We start from the raw sequence: 19,875 nt of genomic DNA on the forward strand, positions 1-19,875 counted from the left end.
TGACAGCGAGTGACCGCCGTCATCGAGTGTGATGTGTTCATGTTCGCTTGCGCGCGCGTGACACCATGTTTGTTAATTTAATTAGTAAGCGAATGTTTACATGTTTATACTGCTGATAAAACTACTCCTCACTTTGTATAGCTGTCTACTAATTTGGTATCGCAATCCATGCTACGCCTTCCGGGCAAAACTGCGATGTTATTCAAAAGAATGGTTAGCTTGAAGGCGTACAGTGACTGCAGTGATGATATTTAGGTAGATTATGTTGTTTCGTTGCGTAATTGTGTAAAGAACAGAGCCATTAACCAACATCTGAAGCGGTAGTATAGGTAGCTATGCGTATAAGCTACTTCATCATATGTGTGTTGTCTCCAGCGGTGGTAGCGACGGTGTGGGAAGTGTCTGTCATCCTCCTCTCTCGCCACCAGAAGCCTCCACAGGAGCAGAGGACGACTGTAGAAGAGGAGGGCTGTCGTTCCCGAGCACTCCACCACAGCATCTGAACCTTCAGACGCCCCAAAGCTATATCGCTACAGCTCGTGCGCCTCAAAGAGCTGTAATAGTTGGCAGTTCGGCGACCAACGCGGCCCCGAAACTCGGTTGCGCGAGAACACGCGCGCTTTGCATCGACGCCATTGTGTCTGCAGTGTGAAAGCCCGACCACTGCATATCACCACAAAATGGGTGAAAGCGCCAAAGAAAGCTATCCGCTTTAAAAGCACGGTGTCCGTTGTTGCAAATGAGTTCTGGAGTCCCCGAGGACTTGAGCTTGATCAGGTCGATCAGCGGAGAAGGCCCAGGCAGAGAAGAGGCGACGTAACGAACAACATGCTTAATTACATCGCTAGATAAAGAGCGATCAGTTCGACAAGCAGCTCGTAAGGAATAGCGAACTTGCGAAGACTCAAAAGCTCAAGCTGGCGATGGCGATGGGCACTGTAGAGAAGGAATAGTCACTGTCCGTGCTACCGGCCTGGCGCGGCCGTCTTGTCCAGGCATGTTGACTTGAGCCAGAAGGACAAGGCGTCGCACCGATGCACAAACACACGCACAGATGCCGATGCGCGCGGGAACCTTTACACTCTATAGAACAGTAGGTTTTACTCTCGTTTGAACTGCAGGTATGCGTTTCTAGAAAAACAGTTTGTCAAAAACTGGTTTGCCTTCGACGCGGAAATAGAAGAAATGGCCATGTACTAGATTAACTTTATGCGTCCCATGACAAGCATTTTGCCCCTGCTGTAGGATAAATCATTATTATTAAAACCTAACAGAGTTGCATCAATCAGGTGGCCATCGATGTTTCTGCAAAGAATAACAGAACTTCTACTACATTAAACAGAAACACGTGATCCCATTCCTTACGCAATAGCCCCAACATAGGGGTTTAAGGAAATAAAACTTAACTGACCCTATTACAATTTCTTTTCTCTGTTGGTAGTGTTTCTGTTGATGGTGTTTCTTTTGCTCGTGTTCAGATTACGCGCGCAGGCGTCTATTCATCTGCTTTCGAACTTAACCCGTGGCCGGCTCGTTTCAGGTAACATGGAAGAGCTCTTCTGCGCTTGTCTACGTGCTGTGGCACCCGCAGGACAGAAACTTGGAACAGTACATGGCAATGCTTCGCGAGCGCAGGTTCCCTCTTGTGAAGTGGGGCAGAACGGCCATGGGCCAACTGCTGGATGCCCTCGCTTTCCTCCATACGAGAAAGGAGCCCATCGTGCACGGTCGTCTCAAGGTGAGCGTCGCCACTGCTGCGCTTATATGCATTTGCTAGTTCGCAGCGAACAGCTGTTAATACCGCGTCCCGCGTCAACCTTGTTCGTCGCGCTGAATGTCCGCAACAGAAAACTCTCTTGATCAGCTGCCATTCTCCTTGTCCCCCGCATGACGGGCATTTCTCCGCGTTGCATTGTTACGATTGTCGCCGAAACAAAAAGCCGCTCGTCATATACTTTCGCAGCTTCTGCAGGATCGTCTGCAACAGGTGTGCACCTTTTTATTCAAAGAACCACTTCCTTTTTAATGGTGTTAGCTTTTAGCGAGGCTTATATCGCAACACTTAATACCCCCGGATTGTCTCTGTGGAGAGTTACCACAAACTAGCCTTCTTGTCCAAGTTGACATGCGCAGAAGAATGCTGGTGATGGTTTGATTTAGCTTTCCGCGATGACGCAATCTAAGGGTTGCGGGCTTTGATACAGGGGTGGGAGAGGAAATGGACTGCGGCGGACAGCGTAGCTGTCTGGCTTTGCCATCAAAGTGACGAACCGGTGCACACACTTGTATGTGCTATCCACTTACCCAGCGGGAAATAGCATGAAATCACGAGAATGTATTTTATTATTTTTATTTTTAGAAAGAGAAGAGCAGCTTGGGGGCTTGTTGGTTATACCCTTGTATGCAGCAGTAACGGGCCTCGCCTCTGTGAATTGATGCAATCTTTGCATCAGCTAGTAAAGACGTCATCGTTGTTTATACTTGAGGATGTTCTGAAGGGCGTATGATAAAGTTCTGAACATGAATGAACTGTTTCGTCAAGTGATGCCCAGACGCGTTAAAAAAAATGCGGGACAGCCGATTACTTGTGCACCCTAGAGTAGTTGACGCAATACGCAACTGAAGCGCTAAGCAGTAGAGGACAAGGAAGACTAGGAACGAAATGCTTTTCGTTCTGGCTTTAGCTTCGTTCTGCTGAAAAAAAGTTCCGTTCCGGTTCTGCTCCGGAAAGAAAAACAATGTCACCGTTTCGCCCGAAAGGCGAAGCATCAATTGCGATAGCAAATTAGTAGAGAGCTACTCGGAGTAGGGACAGTTTTATCGGCTGCATAAACTTGGACACATTGGCTTACTAACTGAATGAACAATCGTGGTGTCAGCGCGCACAAGCAAACATAAAAAGATCACACTGAATGACCGCAGCCAACGACTGTCAAAATGCTGGCAGCAAGCGCAGGTTCGCGCGGTCTATTGCTTCAACGGAAACCAGAGCCGTGTGGAGATAAGAGACGGTGCGGGCGACGGGCACCACCGGGCAAACTGCGAAGGAGAAGTTGTTGGCAGAGGAGAAGCTGCACCGCCCCCCCCCCCTCCCCCTCTCTTCCCGCTTTGTTGCTTTCGCGTGGGAGATTGAGTGGCAAGATACGCCTTTGGTGCCGGAGCACAGCGCCGCCCCGCATCCCTGCCTCCCATACCCCCACGCGACGGTCGCGTTTGCTTTCCGCCGAGCGTTCGCTCTCCGTGATAACGCGCGTCCCCCGCGCGCTTTCGCTCGCGCATACGGCGCGCGGCAACGATTTTATCGCCCTTGGAATCTATACGGAACCTCACGGCGACGGCGAAGACGACGGCGACGGCGACGCCGACGGCAGAAATCCGGTTGAAGTGTCCATATAATTGCTATCGCAATAAAAGAAAAAACAAGAAACGATCCGTAACGGTTCATAACGGTTTTGGTTCGCATGCAAACATTTTCGAAGCAAAGTAACGATAGCATCACAGTATTTATTTTTCTCAATCATTTCAGAATAGCTTTCTCAATATTTATGTTTCTCAATATATTTCTCAAATATTTTTCTCTCAATTTATTTGTCTATGCGCGCCGTAACTGTTTTGCGTGCATAGACAAATAAATTGTTCCTTCGCGCTATCGTATGAAATAAATCGCTGCCTGAGATACGCGCTTATGCGGACCCCTGAGATACGCGCTAATTCTGACGTTTCCTGACGTCGGTTGTTGTGGATTGCCGACTTCCCCCTTGAACCGAAAACCGATAAAAAATATTTCGGTTTCACTTCGAAACAAAATAACAAATAACGTTTCGGTTACGCTTGCGTTCCGGTCAAAAATACCGTTTCTTTTGTTTGTTTGTTTTTTTCTTTTTCTTCCGTTCCGACACACTGGGGGATGAGAAGGTTATGTGTGCATCCCTTTCCTTGTCCTCGTCTCTCTAGGACTTCAGTTACTTATTTTTATTTGAGGTGCCATATGGGAAACGCTTGATTTAGTTACTGTGCTTATCGCAATTTGGAGTGGGTTGAATCTCGAAGCAGCTTGGCCATCACTTAAAAAAGCACGCGCATTTCAAGTGTGGCACGACCTTGTAAAGCTACCCGCCGTGATAGCCCAGTGGTTGTGGCATTGCGCTGCTGAGCTCGAAGTCGCAGGTTGGATTCCGGCCGCATTTTCATCGGGACGAAATGAAAACACGCTCGTGTACTTAGATCTAGGTGCACGATAAAGAACCCCAGGTGGTTAGGATTATTCCGGAGTCCTCCATTATACGGCGACAGATGGTGGTTTTGACACGTAAAAGTCCAGAATTCAATTTTTTTTAATAATGTAGAAAAAAAATTCGGCTTGGCATGTTGTTTATACCCTTGCAACAAACCCTGTGTATGGATTTCGTACTATCTGTTCAAAAGCTTGTAAATATATTGAAAAAAGGCTTATGTAATTTTACGAACCGTTTTTTTTTTCTTCATAGTTGCACTTTGCGTGAAATTCTGCATTCTCGGCAGGTTTGCGATGTAAGCTTTGACACTTACTCTCGCAATTTTTGCAGCCCTCAAATATTCTAGTTTCACCTAAAGGAACCTTGCTGCTGTCAGACTTAGCGCCCCCTGGAGTGTTGCCAAGCATTCCCCTCGGTATCGTCAGTTCCAGTATGTACGGGTCGCCGAGGAAAAGTACGTAAACAGGCTTTTTTTTTTTTCATCTTTATTGCTACTTCTCATTGTGGTTATCCTGCTTGGCAGTGCTCTTGAGCAATGTGTCAAACAACTACAGCCTATATCACGCCGACGAAATGACGCTCGTGTACGCAATCGTCCTCATTAGTCGTAAGAAGAGCTTTGTGCTCAGGCTACTGCTTGTTCTTTTTTTCTTTTTGCCATCACCTCTCAAGGCGTACAATTGCAAAGAGCACCCTTTTATGGCGATCGCACAACATCCCTCGCCGGCACAGCTACTTCTTTGCGTTACCTCTGCTTACATCGTTGTCTACGTGTTATTTATACCGTAAGACTGTTTTAAGAGCAGCGCACCAAACATAAAAACGAAAAATTTATTTTTCCTGTGTGTAAAGCAAGCCTAAAAAAATCAGTGGAATCTCGTTCATACGAACTTCACGGGAACCGGAAAATAAAATGTACCATCCGAAATTCGTATTATCCAAACTAGCTCCCAAAAGTATGAAAATAGGCGTACTCGATGACAAAATCAAAAATGTTCGTGTGTCGTCGAGTGATACTGCTCCACATAACACGTCATGCGGAGCAGCATCACTCGATGTCACACAAACCACAGTCAACACACATTATTCAGCAACGTTGAAATAGCTCGTCAGTTTGCGCTGAACTTTCGTCTCTTTAATGTCTGTAAAGAAGTTCTACTGGAAGTTAAAAAAATTGCCTGCCGTTTCTTCACTCAACTGAGTAGTGGCGCACCGCCAGTCGGTGTGACCACACTGCCGCAGCAGCGTTTTACCGCCGCCGGCGCGCCGCGTGCGTTTTAGAACGAAGCTCTTTAGGCGCCCATTCCTGCGGCAAGCCCGTTCCTGCGGCACTCGTAATCGAGCGAACTAGCATAGCGAAAGATGAGAGCGAACGTGGCGCGCAACGGGGATCAAAAAAAAAAAAAGCGGCAAGAACGAAGCGGCGCGAGGAGAAAAGCGGAGAGGGGGCTGCAGCGGAACCATGAGGCGGAAAGTGGAGGAGGGTATGGCGAATGCGTGAGAAGAAAAGCGTACTGCAGCGAAGATGGAAAAGAAAAATCCGAGGGCACCTAAGCAATTCTTATGACTTGTGAATGCGAAAGCATTAATGTCCAATTGAATGGCCCTGAGCAGTCCTTCTAGCTTTGCGCTGCGTGTAATGTACCATAGCGGTACTTGCTGCCCGACCCAGCAAGCAACAGCAGTATCCTGCGTTGCCAACGCGGCATGCCACCGATGTGGCGATGCCCTCTCCCCTCACTCAACACCTGGCGCGCTAGCGACGCAGCAGGTGTTCCCTTTCGTCCGCTCAACCGACGCCGCCTAGATAGCACAAGGCCTGTGCACTTCGATCCATGACGTCATGCTACCTTGGCCGATTGCCACAGAATCTAATGGGGGTGCTCCCGAGTAAGCCGCGGTGATTTTGATGTCACCACTTTCGACACGCCGGGCTTGACAGTGGAAATTTCGGTCCAAGTAGCATGACGTCATAAATCAGAGTGCACATGCCTACTATCTAGCAGGCGTTGGCTCTGCTCCGCCGAGGAGCGCTCGTGCCAAGAGCGAGAGCGAGGGTGACGTGGCGTCGGGGCGATGCCCTCGCCCCTCACGCAACACCTGGCGTGCTACTGCGGCAGCAAGTGTTCCCTTTCGCCCGCTCTGCTCCGTCGAGGCGCAGCTCGTGACGTGGCGTCGCAGTCAACGACAATACGAGTTTAGGTGCCATTTCGGTGCTACTGACGATAGACGCCGGCTTTTTCGCTCAATGGGCCATTTGACGCTTTCGCGTAGAAAAAACGTATTTCGAAAAACGTATTACGCAGAATTGTATCAACTAGATTCTACTGCATTGGGGGAAAAGAGGCATGCAGTCCACAAAACAAAACTAGTATTAGTTGGCCGAGGCACAACCGTATGTTTAGGGGCGCTCTGCGCAGCATTGCTCCTTTTCACTTAGCCTATACGAGCGTAAAATGGTAGTTTCAAAACACGTGAAACGATTGCGCAAGGAAATTGAAAAATTATGCAGATCCAACGCACATCTTGGAATCTTTGTGAAGCGAAGCTTTTGCCCCCCCCCCCCCCCAACCCCCCCCCCCCCTGAAACGGTTAATCAAATGCCACAAATTTGTCCACTTCAGTCGGCAAGACAGCCGCATCCAGCAGCCATGGTAAGGAAAGTCCGGGAGGGTTCGCAAAGAAACTTCCCTTAAAAAATAAAACAATAAACAACAACAACAATGCTTAGTGGCCGTCGCGCCGACACTGACTATATAATTACCCAACGAAGTGACCTTAGTGATTTAGCAGGGCGTTCGGGAGCATGAATCTAAATCTCATGTTAAACTATTCCAGCTATAGTTTGTAATTCAAGCAACAGAAATAAGCCAGCCATTGCCACACGTTTTGCTTCGCATGGAAAGAACATGCTTAACACGTAACTCAGAAGATTCATTACAAATCCTAATCAAGACAAATTATCAGGCATGCTGCGCTCGTTCTTTGTACGGGCAGTACAAAACATTAATTGCATATATTGCTTCAGTTACAGACCTCAGCTGGCGCCCAAGAGAACTGATTATAGCCATGACAAAGGAGCTTGCAGCTCAGATCTTCTCGACAGCTTCGGATATGCAAGTACGAGCTTTTTGTTATTTTGCTTGCTCAGTGTTGGTAACCTGAGTCATCAGTAACGGCAGATTCTTGGAGTATGTTACTTTAACTTAGGCTCGAACAATTAATAACTATATATACCGTAAAGAAAAATTTTACTTCCACGTATTTAAAGCCAGGAAGCTGGAAAGGAAGTCCACTCGGCTCCTCTGGGAGGTAAAAATTGCAGATAAAAAAAAAAGACATATGGTCCGGGAGTTGAACCCCGGACAGCCACCTAATGAAGGTATTCACTCTACCAAATTGGCACAACCATATACGTTAACCATGAGGCCACGAATGGCAGCGTGTGGCCGAGTTAACTGACAACTTGAAGTGTAAGAAGCTGTAAGAAAAATTATGATGTGGTTTTCGTTAAATACATATTTGGCATTGCAACATATCTTTGAATAGAAATGATACAACCTGGTTCAGAGTGTTTTTCACAACATTTTTTTATAGTTGTCTAGTAGCAAATCTATGGACATATACTGAAGCATGTAGAAAAGCCCTTGCTGTAGTGCATGCTTCAAATTTCTGCAAACCAGGCGAAAGGCATGATATTTAACTTAGCGTGGAAGCTTGGGCCTGTTGGTGATTCATTGAAAAAAAAAACACAGCGCAAAAAAAGACAGGGACACGAGAGAGCGACACGCACACAGCGCTGCTGATATTGCCAATGATATTTAAAGCAGCACTGTCGACAAAACCATTGTCCTAATTGTAAAGCTGGACTTTACAATAATCATGGCACAGAGGAGTTTACTTAACCGGGGCTCAAACAGCGTGTGTTACGAATTAGATATCGCCATGGTCCTCGTTATGACATCATGCGCAAGTACTAAGAGCGAGCTTGCGCTCTGGAAACATCTTCATTTCAGCGGTTACGTGTTTACCGGTTACCGTTCGTTGGTTTCCGCCGCCAACGAAACGCGTACAAACATGAACATGTAGGAGTTCCTTGATTCGGAACATCCGCAAGTGAATAAGCTTTACATGATAAGTTACTGCCTGCTAAGTAATAGTATATTAGATAATAAAGATATAGTGGCGCAAGCACGATGGTTTTTTTATCGGTCATATCGTCATGATTTTTGGACAACGTATGCTCTGGACTAATTAACACCTTGTCCATTCAAAAAGATTGTAGGGCATTCTAGAGGAACAAAAAGCGAAACTTAGTCAGTTTAGAGAACTTTCTCAGCATAGAAGTGGGCAAAATACACGAGAGTATCTTGACTTCCGTGACGTAACACAAACGAACCGGAGCCGCGATTGTCGCGCGAAATTCAAAAAGGCAAGCTTTGACATTTAATTTTTTAGCTTTTAATCAAGCCTTTTCCGACAAAGAAATGAATTATAAACTGATTATTTTTTGCTCTTTCTGTGACTCTAATACAAAGTGCCGCTTGAAAGGTCTGCAGTTGCTTACAGTTTTGAGCATAGTCGACGGACTGCTTTCAATATTAAAGTGCTGGCGAATTCTCTCGCATGTAAGACATGCCGCCAGGACTTTGGTATCCTTTAGAGACTGTTTTAGAGACAAGGTATGTTTATACCGAGCACATATTCTAATTCAATAATTAGATTGTGTTGTCAGTTCAAACAAACCTAACTTACATTGCAAGCGTAGGTCGAGCTCACCAACACCAGCAGCCATGCAGTAGAAGTCAGTGGCCAATAATCTCTCACATAATTGTGAATTTCACGCCTCATCCTGAAGAAAAAAAAGGAAAATGAAATCCCCAAGGGCTCTTATAAAAGCTATATTCGGGTCCGGAACGTATCGCTCAAAGAAGCAACTCTACGTAGCCCACGATATGAGCTACTGCGGCCCCGCAGAGGCTTCTGCGTCAGCAGGCGTTTGGGGTGTTGCGACACCACGGACCCGAGCACACGGTGGTTGAACCCTCCCGCGTTTAACTGTGCGTGTCTGAGCCGTGTCCGGGGAGAAGGGGATCCTGGAGGTTGAGCCGATGCCGGGTGTTTGGACCTTTAAGGCCCCTCGGCAGAGGCAACACACCTCTGCAGCCTACACTTCACGTTGACGGCACGACCGGATTGACCCATCCGGCGGAAATCGGTAGTGTCCTTTTCCTATCCTTTTCTTCAATCTTCCACTTTCTTTCTTACTTTCTATTGGGGTGTTGCGACATGACTGATAACTAGGAGAAGCATCAATGTAGAACATATGGATAAACATATGGTTGTGCCTCGCTTCCTTTTACTTCCAATTTTCCAGGCAGCAATTCAAAAAGATTCACCTTCGGTATATTATATTAGGTTATAGTACCTAATGTAGAGCTGGCGTGTGCGATTCCTTCGGGTCTCGTAGCGTCCCCTTGTTGGGCTCCGTGGTGGGTGGCTGGTATAGTTGCCGAAATCAAATTAATTATTTATGGCTTTAAGCTCTTTTACCCGAATGCCCGATCGCCCTCTTTCGAAAAGAGGGTGCAACGAAAAAACTCAAATTTTTTGTCCAACACAAGGAACCCTTCCCGCGCTGCCACGTTATACAGGTACATCGTCAATGCCCCGAAAAGACATTCGTTATTGTGAGGCGTCAAATAATAAAAATAAAGCCTCTGCCCGCACCATAAAAATATAGCAGGCACCCCGAAAAGACAGTCAGTCAGAAACCTTTCTCCTTTCACCGTTCCGGATACAAAGTCACTAAAATGGCTAGCGGTGACCTGCTTCTTCAGGTACACGACAAGCTCCAACATGAAAAAATTTCAGATCTCGTGGCTTTTAGTGATGTTTAAATCACGGTAACCCAACATCGCTCAATGAACACATCCAGCGGTGTGATATCATATTATGATCTTTTGAATCTGAGCGAATAGAAACTACTCGAGGGATGGAAGGAGCAGGATGTAGTCAAAGTGCAAAGAATAACGATCAAACGCGACAATAAAGGAATTCCTACAAAACATCTCATTCTCACCTTTGCGACGAGTGTACTTCCAGAATTTCTTGAAACAGGGTACCCAACGACACGGCTAACACCATACATCCTAAATCCATGTAGATTTTTCAAATGTTAAAGATTTGGCCATTGCTCGCGAAGGTGCCGAGGCAGGCTCACTTGCGCAAAATGTGATGAACAAGAAAGAACACGCTTCCGACAACTGCACTGGCATGCTCCACTGTGCCAACTGCGACGGTGCTCATGTCAGGTATTCCCGATGATGTCCTACGGGGAAAAAATAAAAAAAGACATATTACACTGAAAGTTAAAGAGAACATCTCGTTTCAAGAAGCGCGGAAATGTGTCTCATTCCTTCATACCGCAGTGTATGCTAATGCGGCGCGTAAGAGGCAATGCCACAGCAGACTCCGGCATGTGCCCGGCCAACAAAGAGCGTGGCCGCGGCAGTGCCACGAACCCTCTTGGCGACAGCAGCCAGCGTTGCTTCGCCTTCCTTGAAGGAGGGCTGATCCACCTCCGGGTTGTTGGGCTCCAAGGTCTTGTCTGTCGAGGCGAGGCCTTCACGGCAAACACACCGCTCCCAAGAGCGAGCGTCCAGATCCTTGCAAGAGTCAATGTTCATTACTCCTAGCCAGACAGCACAGCCAGAGCCGAAAGACCGCCGTGAGACTCATGCAGGACCGCGGCACGAAAGAAAAACCCCGCATTACGTGGCCCGGAAAGTGCCCTGTAAGCTAAGCTACGTCAACCTAAACACCAAGCATAATTACCTTTCCTAATATGGATACATAAATATTACAGTGGAACGTCAGGGCACTTATCCACAACCTTAATGATGTTAAAGAACGCTGAAAATTTACTCCAAAGGTGCTGTGTGTTCAGGAGACATACCTGAAATCAACACAAGCTTCCTCAGGCAATACGCCATTTTGCCGCAAAGACCGCGATGACACTATCGCCTCGTCGGGCTGTGTGGCTATCATAGTTGATAAAGGCTGAATGAGCCTGAATCGCACTAGGCCGACGCGGCACCAATTTTGGTCTACCGACTGTTGGCGACAGCGTTTTCCTTCCTTTAAACCGTTGGCCCCAGCGCTTTCCGTCCTGTAAACTCCGATTACCCCTGTCTTGCTGATTAAGTACTTACATCCTCCAACGCGGATAACACTCCTCTCTCTTTTTAATGTCATGTGGGATGCCGGGTACATTCCACCTTCTTGGAAAGAAGCTATAGTTATCCCTATACTTAAACAAGTCAAGTACCCGTCCTTACCTAGTAGCTACAGACCTATAGCTTTGACAAGCTGTCTGTGCAATCTCTTTGAAAAGATGATAAACCGGCCCCGAATCTGTCTCCTAGAACGCAACGGAATACAAGATCCTTACTAGTGTGCACGGCTTTCGAGAAGGTAGGACGACAGCAGACCACTAGTCGGCATTGAGACAAATTTTAGGGATGTGTTCATACAGTTTCTTCCTCTCTGTATTTCTTGATTTGGAGAAAGCTTATGATACCACATGGCGCTTCGGTATTATCCGATACCTTCCCACCATGGGTGTACACGGGAATATGTTAAGTACAATCGAACGTTACTTTTCCAACTGCACATTTCCTATAAGAGTTGGCCAGCCCTTGTCGAGGTCTTTCACCCAAGAAACTGGTGTTCCACAAGGCGGTGTGCTTGGCTGTACACTGTTTATTGTGAAAATGAGTTCTCTGCGCACGGCTATCCCATGAACAATGTTCTACTCTGTACATATTGATAATGTGCAGATTGGCATTAAATCATGCAACCTTGCTATCTGCGAACATTGCCAGCATGGCTTAAATAAAGTTGCTTTATGGGTTGATGAAAACGGTCTTAGGTTGAGCCCACAGAAAAGTACTACATGCGTCATTTTCATGAATAAGAGAGGAATAGTACCAGACCCTGCTATTGAGCTCTCTGGTAGTACATTACTTGTAAGCACAGAGCACAAGTTTCTATGCCTAATCTTGGACTCAAAACTCACATTCATTCCGCATATCAAATACTTGAAGGCTAGATGCCTTAAAACAAAGAACTTATAGCTTCTATCACGTGCGTGGAGGAGTGACAAGAAATGCCTTTTGAACTTGTATAGGTGCCTTGTCGGCTCAAGTCTTGACTACGGCGCGGTAGTCAAGACATGGCATAGAGGCATTGAGGGTAACGTTCTTTCCGACAATATTTCCACATCTATAACGACAAAAGCTGGCAGCTCTTCCATAGCTATCCCCGCCACAGATATGAAGCCTTTTCTAAGGAAAAAACTAAAGAGTCATGGGAAATGTACGTGGGACAGTGAAACACTTAATAAACTCCGCGTTATTACACCCAACTTTGGAAATTGGCAGCCTATAACAAAAATACAACGAACGGAAGTTATTTTTTGTCTTCTTAGAATAGGCCACACCTATGACACACACTGCTATCTGCTAACTGGTGATGACCCTCCTATCAGCGATCAATGTGGCGAGACACTGACGGTCCTTAATATCTTTTCGGAGCGTCGGTAAGTGGAAGCGCAAAGACAAAAGTATTTTCCTCAAGCGTACAGACAACAACTTCCCCTTCACCCGGCAACGTTTTTTGGCATAGAACCACTTTTTGAAAGTAAATTAGTTTTAGGTTTTTTTTTCACAGAATATTGGCACACTGCGAGTTATCAACCTCATAGATTCGTAGCACATCCTTTCACTACAGGTTTCTGCTACGGTAGAATTTACGCAGAGCACGTGCCTCCCAGTTCTTGCGTTCAGGGGCCCTTGTGAGGCGCTAGTGCTAATGTCACCGGCGTTTTACTGTATGAACGTTTGTATGGAAACTTTTCTTGTCATAGAACCCATCACTATTCATTGTCATAATTGTAATACTTAAAATTTTACGCACTTCATAAGCAATTATTTTTAGACATCCTTACAGCCATGTTACAGCTACCACTCGCAATTCATGTTTCCATTGACAACTCATCACTGATTGATTAATTATCATGCCATGCAAAATTATTTGTACATAAGTTTGTAGATCATCAATACCAGTTCTCAGAAGTGAGTAGAATTATGTCTTCTTTATTTTTTTTCCTTCGAGCGATACTACGGCATTGATTGTTCATATGTTCTTATATTGCCTCGATTTCAGTGCAGTTAATGGAGTAGGAATGGGAACGAAAAATGAAACGAACTGGCAGAAACAGCCGCGAAGGAAAGAGAATACGTGCGGCCCACATTTCTTATGGGCGTTAAAGTTCCACTGTAAGATCTTAAGTAAAATTAGCGCCGATGTAAAGCTTAGGCTAAGAGGAAAGATGGCTGACCGAATTCCGATACTTTCCATGGTAAGTATGAGATACAGCCATGATACAAACTTTTAGTACTGGCCAGCCTATGCGCTTAACGCTGTAGCTTGCTTACGCAGTTAAAGCAGCTTAATAGCATCTCTGGAAGCTTTGATAACTTTTGGCCACCTGACAAGTGCTTCAGTTCTAAGTAAGAGATCTGCAGCCCGTTTAGTTAGGTGTCCCACGCACTCATTTACCCGGAATCGGACTTGAACCGTGTCAACTACCAGGCTACCGACACGGCCGTCTAAAATGCAAGGTTAATGCAACTCCTATCACAAACGCTCACCTTCCTGTGTACGCGGTGCGCGGGTGGTCGTAGACGTAAGGCGTAGATGTGCTTTCCTTCCCTCCATCTTGTCACCCCACGAGGGACAAAACCATGACTTCGCCAGTAATCGTGACAGGACAAGCATGCAGTCAGCGTTTGGGAAATCGTAGTTCTGACTTCAGAGTGTGACGTATGCGGACCTCGTTGGTCAGCGGCACTGTTTTCAAGGTCGTTCAGGGCGTCATCAGATCATCCTAGTGCCAAGAAGAAGTACGCTCCTTAGCCATCGCCTCCCACGTTTGTTTGAACGACTCGTGCGTAGGAAAGGCCTGGCTGTAAAAGCTGAAAAGCGACCCATCTAACCGCGTCACCAAATGTGCTATGCACGGAGATGCGTGGTAGGAAAACCACATAGAGCCGGACGCGATACGCAACGTTTATTTTATCTTTTTTCACGCGTTGCTATGCAAGTCTCAAGAGGAGCACCAACGGTATATTTTGTGAGGTAACACCGATGGTTATTATAAATCAGCACATTTGAACAATGGATACTTAGTGTGTCGGAACGGAACGAAACGTTATTATTTTGTTCCGGAGGGAAACCGAAATATTTTTGATCGGTTTTCCGTTCAATGGGAAAGTCGGCAATCCGCAACGACCGACGTCAGGCAACGTGAGAATTAGCGTGTATCTCAGGCAGGGATAGTGTAAGCGAAGCGATAGCCGGTCGAGCGCTCCACTAATCTAAGCCTGCCGCTTGGTTAACTTGCAGATCGGCATCGTAGGAGAAAACCCAGGGCTTGCGCGCTGAAGAGCTTATCGTTTCGTTTTCTAGAGGTACAACGCTTTGTTACCAAAGCTTAACCGTTCGTTTAATGTTCCTTTAAGTTTGTTTTATCGGAACAGCAGTCTCGCATTTCGGCGAGTACACTCGATGACGTGCTGCTTCTGAGATCATGCTCACTGCCTTGGCGGAGGCACTGAGCATGATTTCGGAATTCATAGTTCATAATAAGCCGAATAGCACGAATCAAGCACGGCCTCACTGAGGACGAGGCTAGTGCAAGCAAGCCCTCGTCGTCAGCTGCAACACATTCACGCTACCGTATTAAACCATGCGCAAAACGGTTACAGCGCGCATAGACAAGTAATTTGAGAGAAAAATATTCCAGAAATATATTGAGAAACATAAATATTGAGAAAGCTATTCTGAAATTATTGAGAAAATAAATACTATGTTTTTATCCTTACTTTGCTTGAAAATTTTTGCATGCGAACCAAAACCGTTATGAACCGTTATGGATCATTCTTTTTTCCTTTCCGGAGCAGAAACGGAACGGAACTTTTTTCAGTGGAACGAAACTAAAACTAGAACGAAAAAAACTGGAGGACACTTAAGCTTCGACTTTAAAAGTGGAACGCGATAGCGTTATCGGGACCCGTTCCCATCGCATTTTTCTTTGAGTCGGTTTCACTGCAACAGAGAACATGGGAAAGCCAGCTTACAAAGACCAAGCTTACACCGTTCCCCTTAAATTCGGCTTCACTTTTAAACAGAAATGCATTGCTGGGAAAACGTTTTTCCAGGGGCAATATAAATCGTCTTATACTAAAATGTGAAGGCCCTAGGACCTTTTTTATTATTTTATTTATTGTTTGCTATTGCCCCGACGCGCGCGCGTGTCCAAAACGCATTAGGCAGGCCAAGTCCCAATTTGACCTGCCGAGGATGCGAGCGCCATCTGGATAAGATTTTCGCAAGTAGCATACCCGAGCGCGCCGCTGTTGGTCTGGTAGCAATGCTGGCAAAAGGGGTTTGGGTCTGAGTTCCTCGTAACAGAATTATGTTTTCTCGTACATTCAAATAACAGTCCGATGCCAACACGTCTGTAGGTTGTGGTTGAGTCGTACTTTCCCATTTTTCTGACGGATTTCACTGTGAGAAATTCAATTTTTGGCGCACTAACGCCTTGCGCCACGCGGAGGGCCTGCGCGGTCGGGGTGGTTGGGGATGATTTTCTCCGCCACGGAAGCCGACATCCACGCCGACACCAACGCCGACGCCGAATTTTCCGCGACACGGGGCCCTTAACGCTGTCGCGTTAAAACATTCCGACACCCTGCTTCTCACTAACCGCACCAAAGCTTGCTAAAAAGGCTGTGATTTAGGGGTAATCTCAAATCACGGAATCCGTCCTTGCTGATTTCTTTAATTTTAGTTTCACACCTTCATCTGTTAAGTAATATTGACGTGACATTTTCTTGTAACTTTTTTTCTTTATTCATTTCTTTTTTGTTTTTGCTTTTTTCTTTATGTTTGCTTTAATTGATGGTCCAAACCTTCTGGACCCTGTAAAAAGCCTCAAAGCACCCTAATTTACTAGAATATTTTTATCCGGGATGCACTTCACCACATTAGTCACAGCTGTTTTGGTTGCTGCCGTGTCTTCCTGGGGCATCCCTTTCTGTGGCAATTCAACACTGAGAAGCAAAAAGAAATCACACGGCGACAGGTCAGGTGAATACGTGTTCTTCAGTAGAGAGCAGGAATGGGGTGTTTGGCCAGGTTTTCCTGGACTTCGCGTTGTCGTTGAACGAGAACAGCTGTCGAGATGACCTAAGCAGGACGGCGTCGCCGAATTGATTGACGCAAATATTTTAGCACGCCAACGCAGCAGTTTTGGTTTATTGCCTGTCCTTCCGACCTGCCGCGGTAGCTCAGTGGCTATGGCGATGAGTGCGGGAGGCAAAAACGCTTGTGTATTGTGAATTGGGTGCCCGCTAAAGAACCCCAGGTGGCCAGAATTAGTCCGACGCACCCACCACGGCGTACCTATTAATCAGATTGTGGTTCTGGCAGGTGAAACCTGAGCAGAATTTATTTTAATATGTTTGAATTATTAGGGGTAATTCACGCACTTTCCGGGGCTGTCTGTGTCTTTCTTGTCTATCTTGTCTGTCTGTAACCATTTTCCCGCTTACCTGGGTCACTGGGTAGTCCCTGGTCGAATGGGTAGCGAATCGGGCTGCTGTGCTGAGGCAACAAAGTTCGAAACCAACCATCGGACCAACTTGAGTCACTGAGTATGTGCCACCGAGTGTGCGGCAAGCGAGGGAACAATCCGCCTTTTTCATGCTCCTGTGCTGCCCTCTGCCGCACGCTGCTGGAAACGTTTTGGTAGGGTGCCGGGGATTTCGGCGGTTGATTTTTGCACCTGCGCCCATGTTGAGTGCGCGTCGGTTGTGCGTTTCGTGGATCGCGAATAATTATTAATGGCTTCGCCGGGGCAGCATGTCATTCCTGGACGCAATGTAGCACTCACCGACTACTGGGTGAGCAGGCCTGAGTGCACTGTTGTGCATGCAGTGCGGCCGATAGAGGCACACTGAGTTCCATCTGCCGACGCGGCTGCCTTGGAGTTTATTGTCGCTGATCTCTGCACTTGGAGCTCGCTTTTTGTATTCCTTTTACACATTCTTTGGAAATTTAGCATATTCAAGAAGTCTTCGAGCGAAGCCTTCCACGTCGCATTTATCAAAGCGGTGAAGCTTGATTACATCGACATCTACAGCCATAGATCGTTGTTAGCGTCAAATATTGGAGCGAAGGTACATCGCTGGTATGAAATAATGTTAAAATGTAGCAAAACATACATATCTGTGCCAGCATAACAACACGTACAAACCCACCCATCTACGTAGCGAAAGCGACCGGCAGCCTACGGGTACGGTGACGTTCAGGTGTTCGCACAGCTAGCGCTGTACCGCCGCTTACTGTGTACGCGCCATGTGAAGTGAAGAGACGTTGATTTCAAATCAGTAAGGCCAGAAACGAACAATAAATTTAGCTTCCTTCGGCCTAACTGCTTACATTTCAGTTCAGGTGCGCCGGTAGCAGGTGCAAGAACTCGACGGCGCCAGGACTAATCATCGCTGAACATGATCAACATTGGCTCACACTTCATGTTCTCGGCATGGGAGGGATGAAGCTTGTGCATTTCAGCTCCGTATATATAAGGCATCTTTGACTCATTTTGAGAACGATTAATACAATTATATATATCTACATATGTGTATATTGTACGATCATATATGCAAGCGAAGGCGCTGTGGATATATCGCGTTGTCGGTTCGACGGCCGGTCACGCGGGGTTCGGTCGAACGATGGTCGGCACGCTGATTTTGTCGGTGCCGTCGACAAGAAAGCCCGTCACAGTGCAACTCGCGCTCGTCGGCTGCGTTGTTGTCGGCCTGGTATGATAAGATGGTCTCGGCGACCCAGACCATTCGTTGGCGTGAGCGTCTTGTCGGTCTCGTATCGACCCAGTATTACAGCGCCTTAAACGAGTACGTGAACTCAGGCGCGCGCTGCCGCCACCAGCAAGTGAGGGCCCACTCTGCAAGAAGACTTCGCCAGCAACGTGATGATTTTAAGAGTCGCCCAAGTGTAGCGCAGGGGTTTTCCGTGAAATTTGCCAGCCATCAATGAAAGGCGGCAACTACGTGGCTCAGGCTGCATCCGGAGTGGTCCGGACGACACACTGATCGCTTTCTGTTTTAAATTGGAGTTGCAGTTTGCGAAGTTTTCGGTACCACGACGACATCGCGGTACCAGTGGAGTTTCAACGCGGTACACGGCACGAGTGTTTGCAGTAGCACGCGTCCGAGCAGCTGGTCCGAGCGGCTTTTTTTTTTTCCGGGTGATCTTCTGGAGACAGGGCCGCGCGGCCGCGCGCGCGTCCCTTCCAAAATTCCAAAACGTTTCGCGACTAATCCGCTAGGGCAGGGCGCATGCGCCGTCGCGCCGTGAAAAAGGCGGATTCTCGGCGTTTGCAGGCACCGGCGCGCCACGCTTCTCGTCTCGGAGCTCATGCGTGGACTTCTCAGCAGTGCCCCTAGATGGAGCGGCGTGTCCAGAAAGAAGTGCGAGAGAGGAGCCCGGTTGCCGCATGGCGCGTTTCTTAGCGTTCGCACGTTCCGTCGCGCCACGAATTTCGGAGGCCATGCACAGGCTTCGCGGCTGCGGCGCCAGATAGCGCGGAGTGCTCTTAGGGACGCGCGAAAGAGAAGTCTCGCTGCAGTACACGCTTCATATATAACTCGCTTCGACGGTAGCAATATATTGTGCCGCTATATTGATTTAATAATAACGCATTACCATCGACTGTCATGGTGAGATGGCTTCTGCCGCAATTTTATTAATTTTATCCTTCAGACAGGTTTTCATGATGCACCAAGCTTCTAGCAAAAAAAAAAAAAAGAAATGCGATCAACATTATTTGTGTCTTCGATAAATTTCCCTTTTTTAAAAAGGGACGTCAACCATGATCTCGCCATTCGGCACTTTGTCGCTTCACTTGAAGGTCGTACTGATGGCACTAACTTTCATATCCGACAATGAGGCTTTCAAGCATGTTGGAATGTGCAAAATCTGGCATCACTTCTGGCTCTCTAATAAAAGTTCAGCAGCAGTTGTTCGTCTAGTTTCTTCACGTGCATCTGTTAGTGACTGAGGAACGATTTTTGCATCATGTTTCCGTTTTCCTGTGTCGTTACGCAAGATCTGGTGACACACATCCCTATTCAATTTCAGATCTTCTGATATCATGAGTACAAAAACATGGTGATTCATATTGACGGGTGTGCTCTAGGCAGACGACAACGACGATTAACCGCCTGACACGTTCCATTTAGCAGCGGTATGTGACGTTGATGGGCGGCCGACTTTGGGATCTTCTTGCACCGAATTGCTGCCCTTCCGGAACCTTTGGTGCCTTTCAAAGACTCGGGTTCTTGATAATGCTTCGTCGCAATATACTTGCTGAATCATGTTCTATGCCTCACTAACTTGTTTTCCCTAGCCTTACGCAAAACGTAATGTTCTCCTTGCTCGGAATTTGTGTCCACCACGTCACTCGTGTAACGTCCATCTAAACGCACCA

At 46.9% G+C, this 19,875-nt stretch overlaps 1 protein-coding gene across 1 annotated transcript in view; it reads left to right on the forward strand.

The window, feature by feature from the left end:
- LOC119463908 (uncharacterized) overlaps positions 1–19,875 on the forward strand; it is a 65,719-nt gene that overhangs the window by 20,360 nt on the left and 25,484 nt on the right. The window contains exons 8-10 of the mRNA XM_037724733.2: positions 1,541–1,738; positions 4,566–4,689; positions 7,264–7,355. Of these exons, the coding sequence (XP_037580661.1) occupies positions 1,541–1,738; positions 4,566–4,689; positions 7,264–7,355 (414 nt within the window). The remainder of the gene's footprint in view (positions 1–1,540; positions 1,739–4,565; positions 4,690–7,263; positions 7,356–19,875) is intronic.

Source organism: Dermacentor silvarum, chromosome 1, assembly GCF_013339745.2.
Source record: "Dermacentor silvarum isolate Dsil-2018 chromosome 1, BIME_Dsil_1.4, whole genome shotgun sequence".
NCBI lineage: Eukaryota > Metazoa > Arthropoda > Arachnida > Ixodida > Ixodidae > Dermacentor > Dermacentor silvarum.